The sequence below is a fragment of the Fusarium flagelliforme genome, assembly GCF_020744385.1.
Source record: "Fusarium flagelliforme strain FIESC 12 MPI-CAGE-AA-0113 chromosome Unknown B0J16scaffold_7, whole genome shotgun sequence".
NCBI classification, from domain to species: domain Eukaryota; kingdom Fungi; phylum Ascomycota; class Sordariomycetes; order Hypocreales; family Nectriaceae; genus Fusarium; species Fusarium flagelliforme.
Genome location: NW_025763509.1, coordinates 1208989 through 1231128, shown reverse-complemented (window position 1 = coordinate 1231128; position 22140 = coordinate 1208989). Strand labels below are relative to the sequence as shown.

Here is a 22140-nt window from a genome sequence, read left to right as displayed (position 1 = left end):
CCCAATGGATTATGCATATATTCTGTGCGTGCGCATGCTGTTGATAGCAGTCTGCAGAATTGTTCTCATATAATTAATAAGCCCCTGAAAGTGCATGCACCCAGTCTTAGTTAATACGATAGTATCTCAAGTTTGTTTTCTTTTGATGAGATCAATCATGTTAGTTCAGGGAATACAAAATGCATGCGAGGTCATAAGCTCATACTTGACACGGAAAATCAGAAACTGTCACGAATACTGTCATGTATGAAAAGACATTGATCTAAATCTTGAGTGATTGGTTATAAACAGGGTTGTAGAAGTCTATATATACAAGGCGCCAATCGGCTGAAGGCTATCTAATAAATCCGTCTCTGGGTGGAAGACGGAAGGGCATTCCATTACACATTATATCAGCTAATAGTTTGCGATACTTATGGGGCTCATTTAAGCAAACACATCCTTGAGGAGGAAATCAATCTCCTTCTTGTGGACGTCATCAACAGCAGTGTAGGTAAGCTCAGTCTTGTTGGCGTCAAAGACAATGTTGAGGGGCTCCTCAAGAGTGTATTGGGGCCAAGCGACGTGCTCAGGAGCAGACTTCATGGTGTTGGGAGTCTGGTCGTGCATGAAGGCAACCCACATCTTGCTCATGAGGTCAGCCATCTTGACGAAAGACTCGGGCTTGCCCTCGAAGGGGCTAGCAGCGTAACCGACACCCTTGACGTTGTTGAAGACGAAGGCAACCTCCTGGAAATGGGTGGCACCGAGGATGGCTGGGAGAGGGTTGACATAGAGGTTCCAGAGGTAAGCAAAGACAGGGATGTTGGCACCGGAGTAGGTCTCGGCCAAGAGGCGACGGCCAGCGTGCTGCTGGAAGTCACCAGCGAAAGAAGCAGAACGCTTCCACTGGAGTCCGTACTCGTTCTGGGGTCGGCCGACGAAAGAGGCGGGAATGCCCTTCTCAGGCTCATCGGGGTAGAGCTCGGTGGCGGTAGCGACAGCATCCTTGTCAAGGCCGAGGCTGGAGATCCAAGACTGGAACTGCTCGGTGGTGTTGATACCCTTCTTACCGTAGGCAGTACCCTCGTCGAAGTTGTTGCCCATCAGGAGGGGAACGTGAGCGAACTTGCCGGCTCTGAGGAGCTCAGGAGCCTGGGCAGTCATGAAGTCACCATCGACGACAGCAGTGAGGGGAGGGGTAGGGACACTGAGGGCAGTGGTGCTGTTGAAGATGTTGTTGAGAGTCTCCCAAGGGAGCTCACGGAGGCAGTCGAGAGTGTTGGAGGAGTCGGCGCATCCAGTCTTCTTGACAAGAGCGTTGTAGTAGTCCTGCCAAGAAGCGGCATCACCGAACAGAGCGAGAGGGCTACCAGACTCAAGGATGGCACCACGGAAGAGGTCATCATGCTGACCATCGTAGGCGACAAGCTGCATACCGAGAGATCGAGCACCAGCAGACTCTCCCCAGACGGTGACCTTGTCGGGGCTACCACCGAAGGCAGCGACGTTGTCGTTGAGCCATTTTAAGGCCATGCGCTGATCCTTGAAGGCAAGGTTGCCAGCGTTCTCCTTCTGCATCTCCTCACTGAAGAGGAAACCCCATTGGGAGACACGGTAGTTGATGGAGGCAGCAATGATAGGCTTACCCTCCTTGACGGACTGGTCAACAATCCAGCTGAGGTTGTATCTGGGGTCACGAGAACCACCGTTGGTGTAGCTCTGTTGCATGTGTTAGTCAGAGTAGATAGATATAATAGGCAAGATGAGTACTTACACCACCGTGAACCCAAAGACCGACGGGGAGCTCGTCTCCAGCCTCGACACCAGAGGGGCGGACAATGTTGATGGTCAAGCAATCCTCGTTAACAGGGTTACCAAGGTTCTGGGTATCGGAACCGTAACCGATGCACATCCATCCGAATTCCTTAGCATCTCGGTGTCCCTTCCAGGCCTTGTCAAGAGCCTTGGGGGAGGAGAAGCGGAGAGATCCTACAGGGGGCTGAGCGTAGGGCATGCCAAGGAAGAGATCGTGGTCAAACTCATCGCTGTGCTTGCCATGGTAGGTACCATTGCTAAGCTGAACAGCGGGAACACCAGGAGGAGAGGGAGGAGGGGGACCAGGAGGAGAGGGAGGACCACGAGGACCTGGAGGGCCAGGGGGACCAGGAGGAGGAGGAGGAGGGGGATCTCTGGGACCGTGAGGTCCAAGACCAGGAGGACCAGCAGCGGGAGGGGGAGGAGGGTGACGCGGGAGAACAGACGCTTCGGAAAGCGTTAATCCTGAGACAACAGCCAGGAAGAGGCTTAGTGTGTTTGAGTGCATCTTTGTGGCTTGCTATGAAGGACAAGTAAGCTTCTAGGGTGTTGTTCTGGAAGGAGAGAATGGAAGCTCGTATAAAGAGAGACAAACTTGCACCAGTGGCTTAACGTGCAGTAAAACGTGTCGATCACGGCTCAGCTGTTCTTTAAGAGTAAAGGGCTGGTGGGCCAATGGTCGCATAATGTTCGGATCTTCCCCCATGCTACGAGCATGGCTAATGCTTGTGTAATTTGCCCTTCAACTTGGGTTGGCCCTTGAACGATTAGATCCGAAGAAGATCCCCTGCGCTCCGCCTGAAAAACTGGGCTGTTAAGATGGTCCATTGGGTCAAGACGTTGGTTGCGAGCAAAGACAACCTCCAAAAATTATGCTTCAGTTAGTACTGTCGATCACTTCCCCATCTCCTCTACGACGCCGAAGGTTAGTGCTCAGCTCCCCACCATGAATCTGCAATCTCGAGTCATTGGAAACGTGTTTGTCGACAGTTGTTTCTTATTATTATTTCTTTTTTCTTCTAAAATCTCATCGCCCCGTTCGGCTATCATAGCTACCGCTGCAGATATCCATCGTACCGTCCACCGGCTCTTGACTAGACTGTCAGCCGCAGGGTCCGGTAAGGCAGTTCCTAGTTCCGGATCCTTTTATTTCCGAGGGGATAGAGGAAAGAAAAGCCGTTGGGGAACCCTCGAGATTAATTAGTTGACGGAGAAGGGGAAAATGGATCATAAAGAGTCGCGACAGTGACTGGTTTGGGCTTAGCTTTACCTGGATGAGCGCTAGGACATGGTCAAACTGCCCTAAAAATCGGCCGACAGTTGCCCCGTAGCGAGGACCAAGGACCAACATGTCATCCTTCGCTTGGAGACGTTGCGTGATTAAGAAGCGGCCCCGAGGCTTGTAGAGGCACTGACTCCAAGAATAGCGACTCGGAAGACGAGTTTATAGCATTGTATCCATTATAAACAGGAGCCCGGCCTTGCGGATATTCTCCCGAAGACCCTTTTAGTGGAGAAGATGGACAAGAGATTTTCCTTTAGTACCTCTTGGCAGTTGGAGCGTGGCGCGGGTACCTCGCTTCTCCTCTGTTAGGCTACTCGTATACAAGTTGGCCAGTGAAGCAAGCTAGAGAAACAACGGTCTCTCTGCTAAGCTTCCTTCGTGTCACAGCTCTGCTGTCTGTGCAGACCAAGCCCGCGGCCGCTGTCAACGGAATTTGCGTGGGCAGAAGAATGCAGAAGGTTAAGTTAGATAAATTTCGATCCACATTCTCCATGGGATTCACGCTCCTAGCTCGGTGGGAAATGAATCTCTCCCTAACGTTACATTCGCCTACGCGATGATCCCCCGGTCCTTGTTGAACAACAGCATGTCACCTTGGATTTCTGTCTTTTTTCACTTTTGTGAGACGAGATCTGCCAACACACGGTTCATGCAAGTGTTCGTTCGTGCCGAGGGAGCCGGATCTTCTCTCTCTCCGACAAGAATGGCAATGATCATCACCGTTTGCTCTTCATGACCACGTGGAATTCTCAGATGCTGCACCTGCAACTGGGACAGCCATTTAATAGCCAAACACATTTCCTGTTTCATAATTCTGCACACAGACGATGGATGCAAATTGGCTGAGGATTTGGTAACAAAATTTCCGTCGGCTCGGCAGCGTGTTTGATCCTAGCATGCATCTCCCGGTTCAGCCCTGACGAAGGAAGCATCCTCGCCAACATCATTGGCTGCTTTACCACGCCACTGTCCTCCCAGTGAAAGCTACTAGAATCCTTTTCAGCCACCAGCGCCGAGCTAGTGGCACCTGCAATGACTGCATCATTAATTCTGTAGCAAAAAAGGGGTGCCGTGGTTAGTGGAACTTTGTTCTCCTTTAGCTGCAGCCCTACTACGTATTGCAAGACAGGATTTTGCTCCGGAGGTGCTGAGTGGATTCACCATCAATGCGTCGGCCCAAAAGTGCCTTCAGCCACGGCCATTTTGCCAATCTTTACCACATCCGCTGTTGATGGCATGATTGAACCTCGGAGTCGGAACCAATCTTCCAAGGTTACTCCTGGGCCTGACGCTAGTTCATACACCCAAATGAGGGGCGCAATGGGGACTCTCTGATGATCAGTACGACGTTATACATATATCTCCCCAGGCCCAGGGTTTCAATGCAACCAGGATTTGTGATGGAATCGGATCGGCGTTGAATCTACCAATTTTGCTTTTTGTTTTCCGATGATCGTGAGATCCTTTTTCTTTTTAATTCCTTGTCACATCCTCTCGTGATAGTTTCGCAATGGCAGAAGAGCGAGGTACTCGCTTGCTTGCGAGCATATGGACGTTAGCGCTTCTCTCTCTTATTTTGTTGTTTCTGCGTATCTACTGCAAAAGATGGAGAGGCAAGGGTTTGTGGTACGATGACTGGTTCCTCATCGCGGCCCAGGTGAGTCGGTTCAACCTCCATTTTGATGGTTTTGAGGCTGTTGGCGCTAACCGATGGATGTTTCGTCTTAGGTGACACTAATGATCTCTGTGGCCATCAACACATACTTGGTATCTCTGGGATTCGGACGACATATGAACACGATTAGCGAAGAGAACTTGAGAACGATCAACCTCAACACCATTGTCGGTGCGGCTTTCGGTATCATCGCGACGACGACGAGTAAAACATCCTTCGCCATCACCTTGTACCGAATTGCCACCAACGTGTGGATGAAATACTTCCTCATCTTCGTCATCATCACCATCAACATCTCTATGAACTTGGTTTGGATCTTTGGTCTCGCCAAATGCTCGCCTCTCGCCAGAGTCTTCGATAAGAAGGTCCCAGGTACCTGCTGGGATCCTAAGGCGCTACTCCAGTTCCAGCTCTTTGCTGCATGTGAGTTTCCCCGAAACAGTCGATCGGCTTCATCATAAACTAATTCAACTCAGACTACTCGGCTGTCCTCGACTTTGTGCTTGCACTCCTCCCATGGGCGATCTTGATGCGAATGACTATGCGACGACGAGAGCGACTTGGAGTTGCTGTTGCGATGAGTTTGGGAGCTATGTAAGTCCACACTGCTTTCATCGAGACGATCTTGGTATCTAATACGTTCAATAGTGCTGGTATGACTGGTATTGTCAAGTCTGTTCTTGTTGTGAACATGAAGAGCCAAGACATCACCTACGATCGTGTCGACCTTACCATCTGGACCTTGACAGAACCTGCCGCTTCCATCATGGCTATTTGCATTCCTGTCTTGTACGTTCCATTCAATCCTGTTACTTGCGAGTCCAATTCTAATCCAAACCAGGCGAATGCTCTACCACGAACTCAAGTCAAGCTCAAGGAGCTACAACAAGAACAAGACCAACACGACCCCCAACGACCACGAAACAAGAAACACGGTCCCATCATCTCAGGCCAGACAATCCAGACGATACGGTCCCAACTCAAGATATGGTCGAAACTCGGTGGTTATCATGTCCGGCTGGCAGGAGTCGCAAGAGCACCTACAAGACTCTGACGAAAGCATCAGCGGTATGAAGGCGTCTGTGAACTCGGGTGGCGTCATGAAGACGGAGGAGGTCAGGGTGCAACACGAGCGCCTGAGCACATTTAGCGACGAGCACTCAATAGAATTGAGGAACTTGCCGCAAGCGCAAGTCAAGGGTGGCGGTTATCAGAGCCAGGAGCATGAGCGAGCGCCTTCCTTCTAAATTACTTTCTTCCATTACGTATATATTTGTTTAGCTACTTATACATGATACCCTGACACTTGCCATCAAGGCTTCTATGTGCGTTGAAGAGTGAGCTTGTAGATTGGTAAGTCTCTAGCATGGCCAAGTCGGCAGTGGGGATGATGCTAAGGTATCCGCTCCATATGATAATATCATTCCAAGCCTATATCAATACAAAGTATACTCAAAGCTCGAATACGGTTTGTTCCGCATTAACTCTCGTCCAAATAATTGGCTGCACAGCGTAGGAAACGAAATAGTTTGGTCACCTTATGCAAGTTTTGACTGACAGTTGGGTTACTTATTCTGGCGCCTCATGTCTGGTAAGAATTCTTCTCTTACCCATCTATGCTACAGATATAATCCGACGGCCGACTAATGCTTCGGAAAGCAGTCTTCGATATCGATGAATTCCACAAACATCCTTTATCGACCGCATTCCCAACTGAAAGCAAAAACGGCGTGACGCCATCTCTTTGATAAGGTATGCCAAGAGGGGAGGGTAATGCCGAGATCTCTCTTGTCGCGTCTTGACAGATTTCAAAAGATGTTTTGTTTCCCCAGGCCGGCGATCTTTACAAGAGCCATAAAACAGAGCGTGCTTTAGCACTAGGCTAGACACGATCGATGTCTTGACAATTTGTGGTTCGGTGGTACTCTGAGGATTTTGAACTCAGTAGCGCAACGCTATACCCACAGATCGGGCAGCCTAAGCAAAGAATAAGTTAGCGAGATCGAAGACATTAGCTTTCCCTGTAGTGTCTTGAAGGCTGTTCGGGGAAAAGCATTTAAAATTATCGGCCTTGCGGGTATGTCTGAGGATAATGGCCTGTATCACGAGTGGTGGGTATGTGGACTGTTGCTATATATTTACATCATCTCTGAGGTACCCGTAGTACAAGTTTCGCTACAAGTGCAGTGTTGATAGAAGCGTACATCGGCCTATAAGCGAGAGCAACTTCTTTAGGTTCTCGACACGGAGGTTTTTTGGAAAAGGTATCAATCACCATGGCTCTGATTGGTTGATAAGAAATGACGACAACCGTGCTAACATGGCGACATAGCACTTCGATCTCTACCTCACAGCGCAAATATGGATTACTTGATGTCATAGATAATTTTTAGTATGAGAGTTACATCAGGAGCATCATAAATACCATTGTTTGTAGGCAATGCCCCGATCAACATGGAGGTTATTGCAGCCTCTATGCATGAAACCTTATGAGCATTTAACAGGGATTATATGGTGCAATGGATATAGCGAGACACGTCATGAAATAACCCCTCAAGCATACTTAATGTAGATTAAGCTACCCTCTGTCCATGCTGTTCTTCTCCAGCAAACAAATTCCAGCAGATTGACACAATGTCCACAGATCTTAAGCCGCCTTCGTCGCCAGATCTCAGCGATGAGACAGGCGCAGCAACCCCAGTGAATGAGAAAGCTCTCCTACGGAAGCTTGATTTACGTCTTCTGCCAGCAGTTGGAATACTGTATCTCCTGTCATTCTTGGACCGCAGCAATGGTAGGGTTCGGTTTATGCTAAGACGTGTTCTTTAACTGATATATCTTGATTAGTTGGAAACGCTCGCATTGAAGGAATGATCGATGATTTGCATATGTGTAAGATTACCAGACTCCTATTCTTGCCAATTTCTAAAGTTTTATAGCGGGAAACGAATACCTTACAGGATTGACTTTGTACTTTATCGGTTATGTCATCTTCGAGGTTTGTTGTTATGCCTTTGAGTCAATCATCTTCTCACCATTGTTAGATTCCGTGCAACATCATTCTTAAACGGACAACGCCCAGACTATGGCTTCCTACACTAACAATTGCTTGGGGTATTGTGGCAACCCTCCTCGGTATTGTCCAGAACAAGGCTGGATTCTTTGTCGCTCGGTTTTTCCTTGGTGTAACAGAAAGTGGACTTTTCCCTGGTAAGTTACAAGAACCATCAAATTCTAATGCGGGATATATGTTGACGAGATCAAAGGCGTGGTCTACTATTTTTCGATGTGGTATAAGCGGCGCGAGAGACAATACCGTATCTCTTTGTTCTTCAGCGCTGCCTCCCTCGCTGGAGCCTTTGGCGGTATTCTGGCATATGTATGACTTCCAACTTCCAACGCGCGCAATAGCTAACAGCGAGAAGGGCATTGGGAAAATGGCAGGCGTCGTTTGGGAGAATGGGTGGCGATGGATATTTATCCTGGTAAGACCCTGACAGATAACCCGCCATCAAGCTAACCCATAGACAGGAAGGTATTGCTACCGTGTTGGTAGCTGTGGCAGCATTCTGGTTCATAGAGAATTATCCCAGCACTTCCAAATTCCTCACTCAGGGAGAGCGTGCTTTCATTCATGAGCGTTTGAACGCAGATAGTGACGCCATTCGTGAAGAGAAGTTTAGCTGGGCTGCTGTCCGCGAAGCATTCCAGGATCCAAGCTGTTGGCTATACGGTTTGGGATTTCACACCATGAGTTTACCATTATATACGCTCTCTCTGTTTCTGGTAAGTTCTTCTGGAATTGATCGTGTACAGCACTAACTGACTGATTAGCCCACTATCATTAAGGATCTTGGATATACAGCAGCAGTCGCCCAGCTCTTGACCATACCGCCTTATGCTGTAGCCTTTGTTACTACCTTGAGTGTGGCCATAGCTTCGGAGAAGCTCGCCAAGCGCGCGGTCTTCATCGCTGGATCCTCAGCGGTTGCCGTTATAGGATACGCAATTCTTCTCGGCAACACGAACCCGACCTCCAGGCCGGGAGTCTCTTACGTGGGGACATTCTTTGCCGCAGCTGGGATTTACCCTGCCACGGCCCTGGTTCTCAGCTGGCCAGCCATCAACGTCTCTGGACAGACCAAGCGCGCTATTGCGAATGCGATGCAGATCAGTATTGGAAATCTTGGGGCTGTATTGGGAACGCAACTGTACCGATCTGGCGATGGACCAAGGTTTGTGGTTGGTCACTCAATGGCTTTGGCATATCTTGTTGCGAATATCATTGTGGTGAGTGTTTTGGGGTGGCGGTTAAAGAAGCAGAATCAAAGTCGGGCGGCGGTAAGCGAGGAGATCAAGCATGTTGGTGAGGTGGAAGATTGGAAGGGTGATTCGGATCTCAGATGGAGATTTGAGTATTGATACAGGCCCGTCGGGGTGTCGGAAGAATTGGCCATCAAGAACATTAAAGACGAAATACTTTAGATCACCTTATGCTAGATTAGGTAACCACTTTTGCTACTTTATTTTAGCAGCCCATACCTTAGAGAACACTTCTTCTATTATCCGCCTGATATCATCTGCTGGTTATCGACTGGTACAGGTGTTTATCTCGAAAAGTAGTGTTGGCAGACAGACAGATCCGTCTTGCCGTAAAAGAATGACACTAGCTGTAGACTCGGATACAGTCTCGATAATAAAGTATGTTTATGACTTGGAACTACCTATTTCCAGAAGACAGGGGACATAGAAAACCCTACTGTCACTACAACAGTGATCAGAGAGACATAGGCACTAATATCCAAAAGCCTTCTGACCTGCCCCATGATCGTTGATAGAAGTCTAGATCGATGTTTCTGGGCGAAAGCACTGCTTTTGTTGATGTGAGGTGTAGCCTCCTTGGGGACTGGTTTATCAAGAAACTCGCATAAAGGCTCCCAACCATCGCTGACATGGTACTCGAGCAGTCGCTCCTTTGGTACCAAAGATCGCACTTTGGCGTAGTGTTGCTCCATGGCGACAATGCCATTGCGATCAAAGTCGGAGTTGTAGAGAATTTGTCGGAGCTTCTTGAACATTGGCTCAGTCCAACGATTTGGCATTCTCAGTAGCTGAGCAGTGAATGCCAGGATGGGAGGCAAAATACCCTTGTCAGCTTTCATGATGGAGTTTCTCTGGGACCTAGACAGTGAAGTTAATATTTTTCTTCTCATGACATACCAGATGTACATACGTAGCCCAACTCTCCGGGTCCCTTATGGTGAGAATCACTTTCGCGTCGGGATAGTATTCGATAAGTTCTTCTGCAAAGTATGCAGCGGGCATGTCCAGTACCGCCTGTTGAGCGACGTTAGAAGGTGACTATTATAAAAGAACAAAGTATTTACCTGGCAATGTCCGAGAAGCTTATCGAAGTCTTCGCGGGAAGGCTTTTCGCCACGATCATACTTTGCCTCAAGAAGGTCCATCCACAGCTTGCAATCGTAGAAGTCTCTGTATATGGCATCGAAAGTATGGTAGGAATGGTGGAATCCAAGAGTCAATAGCTGGTCCCTCAGAGCTATAGTTAGGTTAGCACCATACCGTAATTGAATGCGAGGTTTAACAAGCAACTTACACCGGGTTCCAGTGCGACCATAACCCAGGCAAAGCACCTTCATTGGGACTGTACGCTCACCGTACGTGCGATGAGGCTGGACGACCGTCTGTGGCCCGACGCCAAGAACATTTGAGGTAGCCATAGTGTGAATAGTAGACGGCCTGGCTGATTTACTCGATAATTAAAAGATCTTGCAGTGGACTTGCAGCATTTATACCCCAATGGGCACGGCATCCCTTGCCAAGATCATAGAGTGGCTGTAGTGTTATGGTAACCCCGAGGATCAGTTGGTTGAGTTCGCGGCGTCTTTGCATTCGGACGCCGAATACGAATTGTGTCTGATGACTACGCTCCGAGGCATACACGGCAAGTTGTCTGGCCTATGCCTGACTCAAATCTGTTGCATGAGGCGAAGCTGAGTGATGATCGCGATGCAGTGTCTTTGTTGAGTTTACGGTATCCTTGGACTCGGACGCCGAGTGGCTGATTTAAAAGGCAACTTGGCGTCCAAGCATACACCGCAAGTTGTCCTGGTCGTGGCTGACACATTCTGCTACATAAGGAAGTCGCGTGACGATTACGATACAGCATTTTTGAGCCGTGTTCAGACATCTGGGTCCAGTAAAAGCAAGGGAATCATGCTGTCTGGAACACTGCGGAATGCACGACCTAAGACAGCTTTATTGATGCAAAGTTATGTCACGGCCGTGAGAACTAAGAACTAGACTAGCTAGATCAGCTCAGAGTCTCAGATTGATCTGCACAGGGATATCCATTCCGATCCCGGGTCGTCGCAGCCGACGAGCCGTCTGGGATAAGTTCCAACCCACACCAACCTCTCAACATTTTGTATCGTTTTTCTCTCGGAACAAATACCTGGTCCCCTCTCACCCAACTCCCTTTTTTGTAATGCCGCTCGTATCTGTTTCCGTTATCTAGTAAGAAACCACGACTTCCAATAATCCATAGCCACAACTACCTGCGTTGTCAGGTCTCAGACTCCGATAAAAGGCACAAGCTATGAGCACACGAGGTACTCGTGAAAAGTCACAAGACCCCCTTCACCCTTTCCTTCTGCGTTAGGCCAACTCGAAGGCGATCATGGTAGCAGCAGTGGAGCTGAAGAGGGAAAGGTTCGATTTACAACAGGTGCTGATAGCCGAGCCAGAAGATCTACCTTGAGACAGTTTCCCTCGCTGGTAAGACTATGCATCCTCGTTGAGAAGACACGTTATCCGACTTGGGGCCTACAGGTCAACAAGAGCTGCTATTTCTCGGAGTATGGGGTGACGTGGGCTATTATATTGACTTTGATTACTTTACTGCTGGTTTCCATGACGAAGAAGGCTGAGCATTGGGTTTTGATTCGTTGAGTCGGATGCATACGTATGGCTGAGTCTCGTCGTCACAGGCTTTGCCTAGGTCATACAGATTCAGCCCGAAAGGAATAGGGTGAGACACGGCACGGCAAGACTCGACTAAGAAAACTCAATGCCAATTATACCAAGCCATGGCTTATTTTTTGTTCCTGGAGTGTTATACCTGTGCTGGAACGTAATGTCTTGAAATTACTTTACTGAAACATCTGTTCAGCAGACTAGCATACGTGTTCTAGTGAGCCCTTTCTCGAGGCTTGTGGTGATTTTCTATCCCGCAGAATTCGACAGTATTTTGTTCTTCGTTCTGGACGTAATGGTCTATCAAGCTTGGTGGGAATATTTTTTAACTATTCTCAATCTTTTCATGACTCGTTTTGTCTTCTCCTCAGCTTGAAGACCATTAAAATTGACCTGGCAATGGCAACACCCACCCCCACGAACGAAAGGCGAAAGGAAGACCCCAAACCACCCTCAGAATCAACTCCCTTACTGGGCAGTCACAGAGCATCTGTTACGCCGCCCATATCGTTTGCGTCTTCTGTCGCGTCTTCGGGCGACTCTGCGGATGCCAATCCGCCTTCTGAGGACCCTCAGCCAACCGAAAATAGCAGCGAAACACTTCAGCGAGGTGCCAGGCTTCGCATTGTGCTTATACTTATTATTGGTATATTGCTGTCCGCGGTCGCAACAGTGTGTATCTAATTGCCCATAATCAGGCTAACGATGTCAACACAGCTGTATTTATCTTCAATGCAGACCGGTCCCTGGTTCTAGCTACACATCCAACCATTGGCTCAGAGTTTGGCGCTCTTCACTGGTCTTCCTGGCTGTTCACGGCGTTTGGACTTGCTGGAGCTGCAACACAAACAATCTTTGGAAAGTTGGGAGAAATATATGGTTGCAAGCCTGTAATCCTATTCTCTTATCTTGGATTTGCTTTAGGCTGGTATGCTTAAACATCCCTTGCATGATAACACCGCTGACTTTAATAGCGTTATTGTGTAAGTTCAAGTCTAGAGATTTCCTCTTCCGGTTGACGCATACTAAGCTATAACAAAGCGCGGTTGCTCAGTCTATGTTCACTGTTATACTGGGTAGAGTGTTGTCTGGCAGTGTTGGGGCAGGCATGACGGTACTTGTTTCGATCATTATTAGTGACCTGGTTCCACTGCGGGAGTCTGCGGCCTGGAGATCCCATGTGAATGTTGCAGCGACAACAGGTCGAAGCTTTGGTGGACCTCTGGGCGGTTGGCTAGCTGATACAGTAGGCTGGCGATGGTCTGTTCCTCTCTTCACCTACAGATTCACACGATATCTTATCGAACTTCAGCTGAAATTTTATCGACTATAGGTCTTTCGGCATCCAAGCTCCAATACTGCTCGTTGCAACATTCCTTTGCTGGCAAAGACTCCCGGATGACCTAGGCGGAAAAGCCTCGCAAAGAAGGCTTCTCTACAAAGACCTCAATAGGTATGAGAAACTGGCAAAACTTGACCTTATGGGAGCATCCCTGCTAGCAATGACTATCTTGCTACTCCTGCTGCCGATGGAACTAGGTGGCAACGAGGTTCCCTGGTCGCACCCTGCTGTTCCCAGTCTTTTCGTGGCTGCGATTATATCACTCGCTGTTTTCGTATTAATCGAAAAGCGGCGGGCAAAAGACCCAGTACTGGACCTCAGTCTTTTCATGCAGCGAGATTTATCTCTCTGCCTGCTCATTGCTACATTGCAGTCTGCAGCTCAAGCAGGGGTACGTCTCACAAAAGCTTTTCATAACTGCCAGTTCATTTCGTGGAACTATTACTAAAGGCTTTAGATGATGTTCTCTGTACCTTTGTACTTTCAGGTCACTCAGCAAGCCTCAAATAGCAACGCGGGTGCCCACTTGCTCCCAGCTGTACTTGGGAATGCGCTGGGTGGAGCTTTTTGTGGTTACGCGATCAAACGGTATGTCGTCAGACTATGTAGCTCAAAGACGTACTAAAGATATCCTAGCACGGGCAGTTATATATGGTTGATTTATGTATCAACGCTGACTGCGTCTTGTTGCTATTTGCTCTTGTTAACGACATGGCATGGCAATACGAACTGGATTGAATCGTTTTATATCCTTCCTGGGTATGTGCAAAGCCAATGCATATACGACTGAACTTAAGTTTTTAACGCATATATCTATAGCGGCTTCGGAATGGGAATGACGTACAGTGCCCTTTTTGTTGCCATCCAGGCCGCCGCCAAGCCACAACAGGTTCCTGCTGCCATTTCAACCCTGTCCCTCTGCAGTGCAATTGGCGCCATCGCAGGCGTTGCAAGCACAGGCGCAGCTGTCAAGTCTGTTTTGGGAAGATCATTAGAAACGAAGCTTAACCATCTTGGACTGGACGCAGTATCAAGACAAAAGGTATCGATTTCCTTATACTCTAGGGCCACTTAGATTTCTAACTTTTATAGTAGATCTTGACTAAAGCAACCACTGATATCACGCATATACATAAATTAAAAGCGAACATCAAAAGGGCTGTCATATCATCTTATGTAGATGGTCTACTATATGGGCATGGAGTTTCATTGGCATTTGTACTGCTGGGGTTAATCTTGGTAATTGGTTTAAGAGAATACAAGGTCGGCAGGCAATAGGCTACTAACCAATCTTCCACAGATACACAGGGAAAACAGGGCTGCCACTGAGGGGCTTGACGGTTGAACTTAAGGCTCTTTTGTCTTCATATCATTTACTACAGCTTCTCGGTCATTTCATTGAAGGCGATTTATTGAACAGTCTTTTCATGGGCGTATTCATTGATCCAATGCGATGGGCATTTTGAGCCGGGGAATGATTTTAGTGACATAACTGAATTTCTCGTCGTTGGTGCGGAATACAGGCTCCTTGTCAGGCCAGCAGCCGAGACTCGGCTTTGCCCGTATACCCCAGATCCTGATTGATTGTCGAGTCGATCTGGAAGATGTTTCCTCTGACAGACTCGACAAAGAAGCTACCTTTGCGTAACGTCAACCACTGCTATTCTGAGGGCGATACATAATGACTCTAGCTACTTGGAGTTAGCTGCGCTTCCTATTGTGAGATCAGTGGCGTTGGTGGACCAACGCTCAGAGGACTACATAAAAGGACAAACACAGTCAATCACTAGCAAACACTGAGAATAGCACCAACTCAGCCCATCGGTGGGGCAAGTATACGCCATATGACACAGAGAACAAAGAATACACCACAGCCTCGAAACAAACTCCATGTGCCGACATCGACCCTCGATGAACCTAGCGTTGATGAGTAAACAAAGAATCAATAAAACTGATGATTTTAAATATGCATTTCGTATTCACAAGCTAAACGGCGGTGAGCCTCGTACACCATGAGCATCAGAACAAAGGAAACTGGTGTGCGTACTTGACCAACATGCGCCCGTGATACTGCCTTGATCACTGCGCTAAATGAGCAACAATAGGAAAGCTTTGACCGCGAACAGCCAGGGTGGTCAGGATGCTATCCGTCCTGAATAATCTTTTGTCCAACAATAACAGACTCGACTCGCAGTTACTGGCACAGCTATAAATATTCTTCCCTCGCCAGCCTTTTACCATGCATCAACTCCCGTACCTCACAGGCTTCAACTTCCCATCACACACACCTATTATCCAGTATCCCTCATTACACTCCATCGCATCTGCTCACCATGGATGATTTGTACTTTCTCAACTTCGCTCCCCAACCATATTATTATCCGCCTCCGCCAAAACCCAATGTTAGACTGGAAGTCAACCAGAATTCGTGGATGATTGGTGAGGTGGTTATATCCCGGCACGTCTCTGAGCCATCCGGCCCTTGTTGGGGCGATGGCAAAGGAGCCTTCTTCACCATTTCCGAAGCGCCAAACCCAAAACCACCCGCCAGGCCCATCTCAGATGCCTGCCCTATTAAAGACCATGTTCTCTACGAACCTTGCCCCTATGGTGTTTTTGAAATTGGCCTCGCTTACTTGGCCATTTATCCAAACAAAGGGACACCGGAGCACCTCACCCTGGAAGCCTTGGCCAAGATGTCCTTGAGTTTTCAGGTCCCAAAGGTCTACTACCACGGTGTCCACAACGACCTTTACTACATCGTCTACAGTGCTCTCCCCGGCAGAACTATCTGCGAAGTCTGGCCGGAGACAAATGATTTAGCAGTGAAGAAGCGATGGTTGGAGCAGATCGTCGACGCATGTGTCGAGTTGTCCGCAGTGAGTGGCCAAAGCATGACCGGGATCACAGGCGACACTTTGGCCGAATTATGGCTGTCTAAAGACAACGCCGAAACTCCAGGTTCATATACTCCTGATGTTCTTCTACAAAACTGTCAAGACATAGGTATGGACTGCTCAAACTTGGTGTTTCAGCAGAACAACTTGACACCGCTCACATTTACAATTGATGAAAGTGGAAAGCTGCTCGGTATCTACCACTGGCAAGATGCTGGCTTTCTCCCCAAGGATTGGATTGCAACAAAGGGCAGGTTCAATTCGTCGCTCCTTGCTGTTAACAGAATGCGCAGTTGGCCACGAGGCGAGGGGACTAAGTGGGCTTCGGGTATCAATTATTTTCTTAGGGAAAGGGGTTTTCATCCATTCTCTATTAAGCACAATGAGTGGAGAACAGCGTGCAGGCGGGAGCGGGAGGCACGGGAGAGGGAGACGGTGCAGGACAGACAGAAGATGTGGGAGATGGAAAAGAGCCGGGAAAAGGGGAAGCAACGGGAGAATTCAATCTAGGCTGGTTGGATGGATGTTTGGTCGATACAGTTTTGATTTTTAGTTAGGATAGTTGCCTTGATTTTGCTACGCTGTTTTTTTTTTTTTTTTTTTTTCACAATTTATTCACAATCTTTAACCCCAATCTCAATTCTATATATATATGAAAAGGAAGCAGGACGGCTGAATGTATGGACATGGGCTTCATTCAGTGACTTGCATCACTGCAAGTAAGATGTTATGTTACAAGTTGAAAGTATCCCCATCATGATCAGGGCTGCCGATAGCAGCTCTGAGCATATGGTTGAGAGGCATCTTCTAGGTTGGTTAGAGTGTGGTTGTTGTAGAGGGTGAGCAAGGCAAAGTATAAAGGTCCCGTGTAAGCATTGGGGCAATAATGCTTTAAAGAAAGTATAAATTTGTTGAGAAAAGCTTATCCTAAACATTGTAATGGAAACAAAACTATCGTTCATCTACTCCACAGCCAGGATGTACAAGTTTGATAGTGCGCATAAGATTTACCAAGGCCAACAGTCTCTTTCGCTTGTTCGTTTATAGCACCATGCTCCCTGCACCTCAGTACTCGACCCTAAAGCCGTTGAGCACCTCTAAATCACCACCAAGTACAAGCCAGTTTGGTACTATCAATTCTGTTAGTATGATTAGAGGAGGACGAGTTTTGAAGAAAGTAGAAGGGGCCAATGCACTTACTTGTTTCTCCGTAGAGACTGCCCAGTTGGTGGTTCCTGTCAACCTTGGCGCATATTCTGCCCTTTGATTGTTAGTAAGAACGTGCCTCGGGTAAATATTTCAATACTCACAGATTCTCTCACAGTAATCATCTTCTTGTTCAGGAGGAGTCCATACACAGGGTCCTCCTACTTCTGGCATTGTGCCCTCGCATGCCTCTGCACCCTTCATATTGGTCCAGCTGCAGATGGGGCATTTGTTTGGCGCAAATGGTCCATTGTCGATGGGGTCCATCTTGAAGTTTTTGGTTTGTTGACGCTGAAATAAAACTTCTTGAAATAAAGAACAGAGACTGAAGGTATTTTTGTCAGACTCGTAAGCGATGGATACTCATCACTATTAAATACAATAGCCCTCGCTCTATATGGAGCGTCCCATCTACCATTTGTCTTTGAAGCCTACACCTAGCTAGAGTTTCAGGCATCTCAAAGCCATTTCAGTTATGGCACAGCAATGACAAAGAGAACATTCTATCTGGGGTCTACTAGTGAAACTACTACTCGGGGTCTGCTAGTGACACATCTGGTGATAAGATGCCCGGCAATGCGTACTTGATAAAACAACACTCTTAAAGAGAACATTCTATCCCTGTGTTCCAGAAGTTGCGGTTTCTATTCTAAGGCTGAGATTAACAAACTATTTATCCAGTCTTTGTTAGACTTTTTTAATCTTTTGTTACCGTCAGCTACACCTCTGCAAGCTATGGCTGTATCGGTTATTGACAATAGCAGCAAAACTTGTCTGTGAAGCTTACAGGAGAGCTGTGGCTGAAATTGGCTAGCGGTATTGAGCGCTGAGCGTGATACGAACATGGTTCTAGTTTCAGCCACGCAAGCCATGGGGCAGGGGCAGCACAAAGAGGCATGCCGCTTTCAATTTCTGTCGGAATTCACAATTTCATTCGCAAATCATATTCGCTCAAGCTATCGATCAAATAGGGGTAGAATGGCGTACAACCTGTCCCCTAACCCTGTAGCAACGCAGAATCTCTTGTCTCAATGGGCTTTCAATACCCTGTCGCCGTAACCAGGTGCACGTTTTCTTTATGAAGCCGTATGGAAGGCAGAAACGCAAGGTTTGAATCATCTGTAGCAGATAGTCCAAGGAGATACCTTGCAGCTTTCCCATGCCACTTGAAATTGCTATCTGTCACAGTAGGTAGCTTTCTGTACCAATGTAGCATCCTCTAGTACCTGTACGTCGTAAACCCAGGACGCTCGAACAAGAGACACATAGCTATACGCTCATGCCATGTATGACACGTCAATCTTTCAAATTCATTGCTATCGCTACAGTCGGACGGCTGATTGACTACGTAAATGAATATCATAGCGACCTGACTGCCGTTCGTGCCGTCGCTAGCGTATACAGGACAGGAACTCGTGGAGTCTTCTTCTGCCATGATTGGCTGTCTTACAGTTCTAAAGTGTCAACAAGAGTCTCACACCATGTCAGCATACTCACAGGCGGTAATTATCCAGTTTCCAACCTGAAATGCACCTGCTACATATAACAGGCGTTTAATAGAGATAGAGGAGCTTTTATGGGTCTCAGTTCATGTAGGAAGGCGTTTTGATGTCACGAAATAAATGTCGGGTTGAACTTGTGTTAGATGTGAATTGCATTCATATGCGTAAATTTGTACGGTCATATAAGAGTAGATACATGAAGCACACAGCTCTGCTGCGTGTAGAAATTTGAACCGACTAGCGGCAGCTAAAGAATATCAGAGCGAAGGGCTGCCCATTGCCCTACTCCTTGGTCCCAAACTCAGTCTGAGACTAGAAACCACTTGTCGTAATCGTCGCGAAAGGCTCTTAGATGCGCTCGACATCAGGGCCGGGGATATCGTAAGAGTTGAACTGTCCGTAGAGGTTGAACTTGATGCCAGGGTCCTGAGCGGTGTAGAACTTGGTGAAGTCACCACCGCTGAGAGCCCTGGAGCCGCCACCAGTGACCTTGAGGTTGATGCACTGGGGGTAGGCCTGGGCACCGTTGTTCTGGCCAGCGGAGTGAAGACCGATGATCTCGTGTCGGAGAACGTAGTTACCAGCCTTGAGGTTCTTGGGGACGGTGAACTTCCAAGAGTTACCGTCAGAGATTAGCTCGTCGGAAGCCCAGCGGCCGGGGTTGCTGCCAGAGACGAGACCCTTCTCGGCGACCTTGGTCCATCGGAGGCTTCCCTTGTTGATGCTGGAGAAGTCGCCGCTGACGGGGGCAAGGTACTCGGTGACGGGACCGTGGTGAGACTCGGGCCAGGTGTCCCACTTCAATGTGACAACATCACCAGCAGCGACAGTGACGGCGTTGCTGACGGGGCGAGCGCTCTTGTGGCAGATGATATCGGCAGTGCCAAAGGAGTTGGGCTCGACGAAGCCATTGTCCTGGTTTCCAGCAGCCCAGCCAACAGCGTCGGAGGGAGCACCGTGGGGAATACCACCAGTGTACTCCTTGCCACCAGCAATGACCTTAGCGACGTGGCCGTGGGCGTTGACCGAGCTGGCGAGGAGAGCCACAGCGGCGAGGGAGAGAGTGTTGCAGTGCATTTTTGTGGTTTGAGAACTGGAGAGGCTGGTTGGGCAAGTTGTAGTGATATGAAGTGAATGAAAGACTTGTTGAAGGCTGTGATGAGATTGACTTGAGGAGACTGCTTCAAGGTTTATATATTCGAAATCCATCAACTTGATGGATCGTTCATTTCTCTAAGATGAGTCTATACACAAAACCAATTATCCCGTTTCGTCGACGGAGCCAAACTGGAGTTGGACGAATTCGTGCCATTCACAATGGAGATGCAGCGTCCGTGATTGCCGAACTGGGCGATGATCTCCATCGACTACCACGTTGAAAGCCGATATTAAAGGAGGGTCGCCCAACGTAGCAGCCAAGCACGCCCCAACTTTGCTGGCATTAATTCGGTTTATAGATGGACCAACCGCGAGTCAGCATTGACGGCCATCGGAGAGAGAAGCCGGCAGTCAATTCGATTCGCTATGGGCCTGTTTCAGGAACTGTCATTCATCAAGGCAGTTCGGACTTGGAACCCGTTTTTCCCGTCATGTATAGCCACTCACACCTTGGCAAGATCCGCTTTGAAACAAGAATGGCCACGGCGTCTATAGAGCGCTTCAAGTTTACAGTTCAACAAACACTTTTAGTAAAACGACTTTCTCAACTATCATTCGTGGAAATAAAGAGCTTGATCCAACATGTCTCGGCTTTTGCACTTAGAGAAACCGCGAGGGTCGTCCCGCATAGTGTCCTACCCTGGTGGATCACCAGCACCATAAACTTTGTTTCCCGGGAAGATGGTTAAGCATGAATCGCGATGCACGGTAAAAATTCCCTCCGAAGACTCGGGATGAAGCATTTGCGGCGCGGATGTCTGCAGTAAGACGATAACAGTAATTCCAAATACTTCCGGAGCTTTATGTGCGTCTACCTATGGGCGTTGTGCCTGAACGAGAGACGTCGGATGTACAGTATTGGCCACATGAGACGATCGTGGGAGCAGATCGAGAGTCATGGGTGAGGGATGCAGAGAACAGCCACTGAAGTGTCCAATTGCGTGAAGGAAGCAGAAAAGCTTTGTCCAACTTGGGATAAATTTTCCCGTATCCTTGTTTCGATGTTACAAGTTACGCGGCCCGATGTTTCCACCCAGGACTTTTAATTAAGAGGATACAAGCTACAAGGCAATATTATTGATGTTTATTGTTTTCTCTCGCTTGGAAAGACGGGACGAAATGCTCGAAACAAGTTGGCAAGCCAAGAGTAACTGGCGGTTAACAGCACCTCTGTAGATGGTCATCTGGCTCTAACAGCATTGCATTAGGATGACTGTTTTAGTTTCAGGCTGAATCCTCAGGGTTAGACTTTGTTTCCAGAATCCTCTAATCATTTTGTGAGCTTCGATCTCGTGCTTTCCCCTGCTGGTGTCGTGACACAGAGGTTCGGCAATACTACGCTGCTATTGTGTCTGCATAGCAAATTATCTCTATAGACCATTGTTGCTGCATCAACAAGCACATACGACCAAAGGTAGTGGAAAATACGGGATCCCGTCCGCTCTCCCATAGTCAAGCCACTAACCGGCGGATTAGTAGTTGGGTCGGTGACGACCAGCGAATCCCCGCTGTTGTATGTTTTTTGCAGTTTTGAGCAAAGAATTAGTGGATTCAAAGGGTCTCTTTCATTGGTCCGGAGCTTTAGCTTGGCTGACCAATCGAGCAGACCACGTGAGTTGGCGGATCGGAGATCTCCTTCCGACACCATTTTTGACAGCAGCTAATCGCTGGATGTAACGCTATGTTGGTTCACGATCTTACCCTGTAGGTTTGTTCTAAAGATGCAATGGGAAGCTGTCAAAGGCTATGAACAGAATAATCACCCGATAAGCTCATGATCGTTTTTAATTAGTCTGGCGGCTAATTGGAACTTTTTAAATTTTTGTATTCTGAGGCCGAATGAGGTTGGTGTTCACCTCACATTCATGTTTGTTGAAGTCCGACATCTGGGATAAGTCAACAGACCAGCACGCAAGTTATCATCACGATCACCAATTTCTTACAGCGGGACAAGCCGTCCTTGCGTCATTTTAATTTTTACTAGAATGGATCTATTACCACTGTAAAAGTTTGCCGGAGCAGGGCCGTTCCTTTAAAGTTTGCGGCTGCCTGTGATTACTGCAGATACCGGCAGGCGCAGCATTTTCTCAATGTCACGGTGATATCAAGCAAATATCGTGACATTTTCCACCAACGCGTGGGTGACGAACAGAACTTGGCAAACTCTATTCACATCTGGCGACTTGATGGCCGGGCCGAAGCTCTAGAGCTACGTGGATGGTGAAGAGCTGCATGAACAAACCCTGTCGCGATACTACCCTTCTGACACCAGGTCTTGACGC

The 22140-nt window shown here is 48.0% G+C and overlaps 7 protein-coding genes across 7 annotated transcripts; 4 read left to right on the top strand and 3 right to left on the bottom strand.

Annotated features, from left to right (window-relative positions):
• Window positions 1-257: 257 nt before the first annotated feature.
• Window positions 258-2490, bottom strand: B0J16DRAFT_418047 (Alpha/Beta hydrolase protein). The gene is made up of 2 exons (XM_046133731.1): window positions 1757-2490; window positions 258-1701 (listed from the first exon to the last, which is right to left on the bottom strand). The coding sequence occupies exons 1-2, from the start codon at window positions 2303-2305 to the stop codon at window positions 427-429; spliced, it is 1824 nt and encodes a 607-aa protein (XP_045978914.1). The 5' UTR covers window positions 2306-2490; the 3' UTR covers window positions 258-426.
• Window positions 2491-4478: 1988 nt separating this feature from the next.
• Window positions 4479-6075, top strand: B0J16DRAFT_364728 (uncharacterized protein). Its single transcript, XM_046129960.1, has 5 exons — window positions 4479-4739; window positions 4811-5180; window positions 5234-5351; window positions 5406-5546; window positions 5599-6075. Exons 1-5 carry the CDS (start codon window positions 4593-4595, stop codon window positions 6002-6004), a joined length of 1182 nt encoding a protein of 393 aa, XP_045978913.1. The 5' UTR covers window positions 4479-4592; the 3' UTR covers window positions 6005-6075.
• Window positions 6076-7377: 1302 nt separating this feature from the next.
• Window positions 7378-9173, top strand: B0J16DRAFT_292342 (major facilitator superfamily domain-containing protein; the record flags this gene model as incomplete). The annotated part of the gene is made up of 8 exons (XM_046124323.1): window positions 7378-7551; window positions 7605-7649; window positions 7697-7755; window positions 7802-7967; window positions 8024-8136; window positions 8183-8242; window positions 8289-8543; window positions 8592-9173. Coding segments are annotated over exons 1-8 (1440 nt in total), but the record flags the coding sequence as incomplete, so codon positions are not given.
• Window positions 9174-9481: 308 nt separating this feature from the next.
• Window positions 9482-10498, bottom strand: B0J16DRAFT_324028 (P-loop containing nucleoside triphosphate hydrolase protein; the record flags this gene model as incomplete). Its single annotated transcript, XM_046125806.1, has 4 exons — window positions 9482-9938; window positions 9991-10094; window positions 10145-10317; window positions 10375-10498. The coding sequence occupies 4 exons, from the start codon at window positions 10496-10498 to the stop codon at window positions 9482-9484; spliced, it is 858 nt and encodes a 285-aa protein (XP_045978911.1).
• Window positions 10499-12152: 1654 nt separating this feature from the next.
• B0J16DRAFT_324027 (major facilitator superfamily domain-containing protein) lies at window positions 12153-14190 on the top strand (the record flags this gene model as incomplete). The annotated part of the gene is made up of 8 exons (XM_046125805.1): window positions 12153-12399; window positions 12471-12681; window positions 12728-12736; window positions 12834-13013; window positions 13087-13486; window positions 13553-13683; window positions 13915-14137; window positions 14188-14190. The coding sequence occupies 8 exons, from the start codon at window positions 12153-12155 to the stop codon at window positions 14188-14190; spliced, it is 1404 nt and encodes a 467-aa protein (XP_045978910.1).
• A 1194-nt stretch (window positions 14191-15384) lies between these two features.
• B0J16DRAFT_404320 (uncharacterized protein) lies at window positions 15385-16502 on the top strand (the record flags this gene model as incomplete). The annotated part of the gene is made up of 1 exon (XM_046132790.1): window positions 15385-16502. Exon 1 carries the CDS (start codon window positions 15429-15431, stop codon window positions 16500-16502), a length of 1074 nt encoding a protein of 357 aa, XP_045978909.1. The 5' UTR covers window positions 15385-15428.
• Window positions 16503-18554: 2052 nt separating this feature from the next.
• Window positions 18555-20039, bottom strand: B0J16DRAFT_348804 (glycosyl hydrolase family 61-domain-containing protein). Its single transcript, XM_046128797.1, has one exon. The coding sequence runs from the start codon at window positions 19907-19909 to the stop codon at window positions 19049-19051; it is 861 nt and encodes a 286-aa protein (XP_045978908.1). The 5' UTR covers window positions 19910-20039; the 3' UTR covers window positions 18555-19048.
• Window positions 20040-22140: the final 2101 nt, after the last annotated feature.

Bases quoted from the DNA above. Each gene is read 5' to 3' on its own strand.
- B0J16DRAFT_418047 (XM_046133731.1), bottom strand. From the start codon at position 2,305: ATGCACTCAAACACACTAAGCCTCTTCCTGGCTGTTGTCTCAGGATTA. The intron at 1,702-1,756 runs GTAAGTACTCAT...CACATGCAACAG, and splicing joins GTCTTTGGGTTCACGGTGGT to AGCTACACCAACGGTGGTTC.
- B0J16DRAFT_364728 (XM_046129960.1), top strand. From the start codon at position 4,593: ATGGCAGAAGAGCGAGGTACTCGCTTGCTTGCGAGCATATGGACGTTA. The intron at 5,352-5,405 runs GTAAGTCCACAC...TACGTTCAATAG, and splicing joins GCGATGAGTTTGGGAGCTAT to TGCTGGTATGACTGGTATTG. The intron at 5,547-5,598 runs GTACGTTCCATT...AATCCAAACCAG, and splicing joins GCTATTTGCATTCCTGTCTT to GCGAATGCTCTACCACGAAC.
- B0J16DRAFT_348804 (XM_046128797.1), bottom strand. From the start codon at position 19,909: ATGGATTTCGAATATATAAACCTTGAAGCAGTCTCCTCAAGTCAATCT.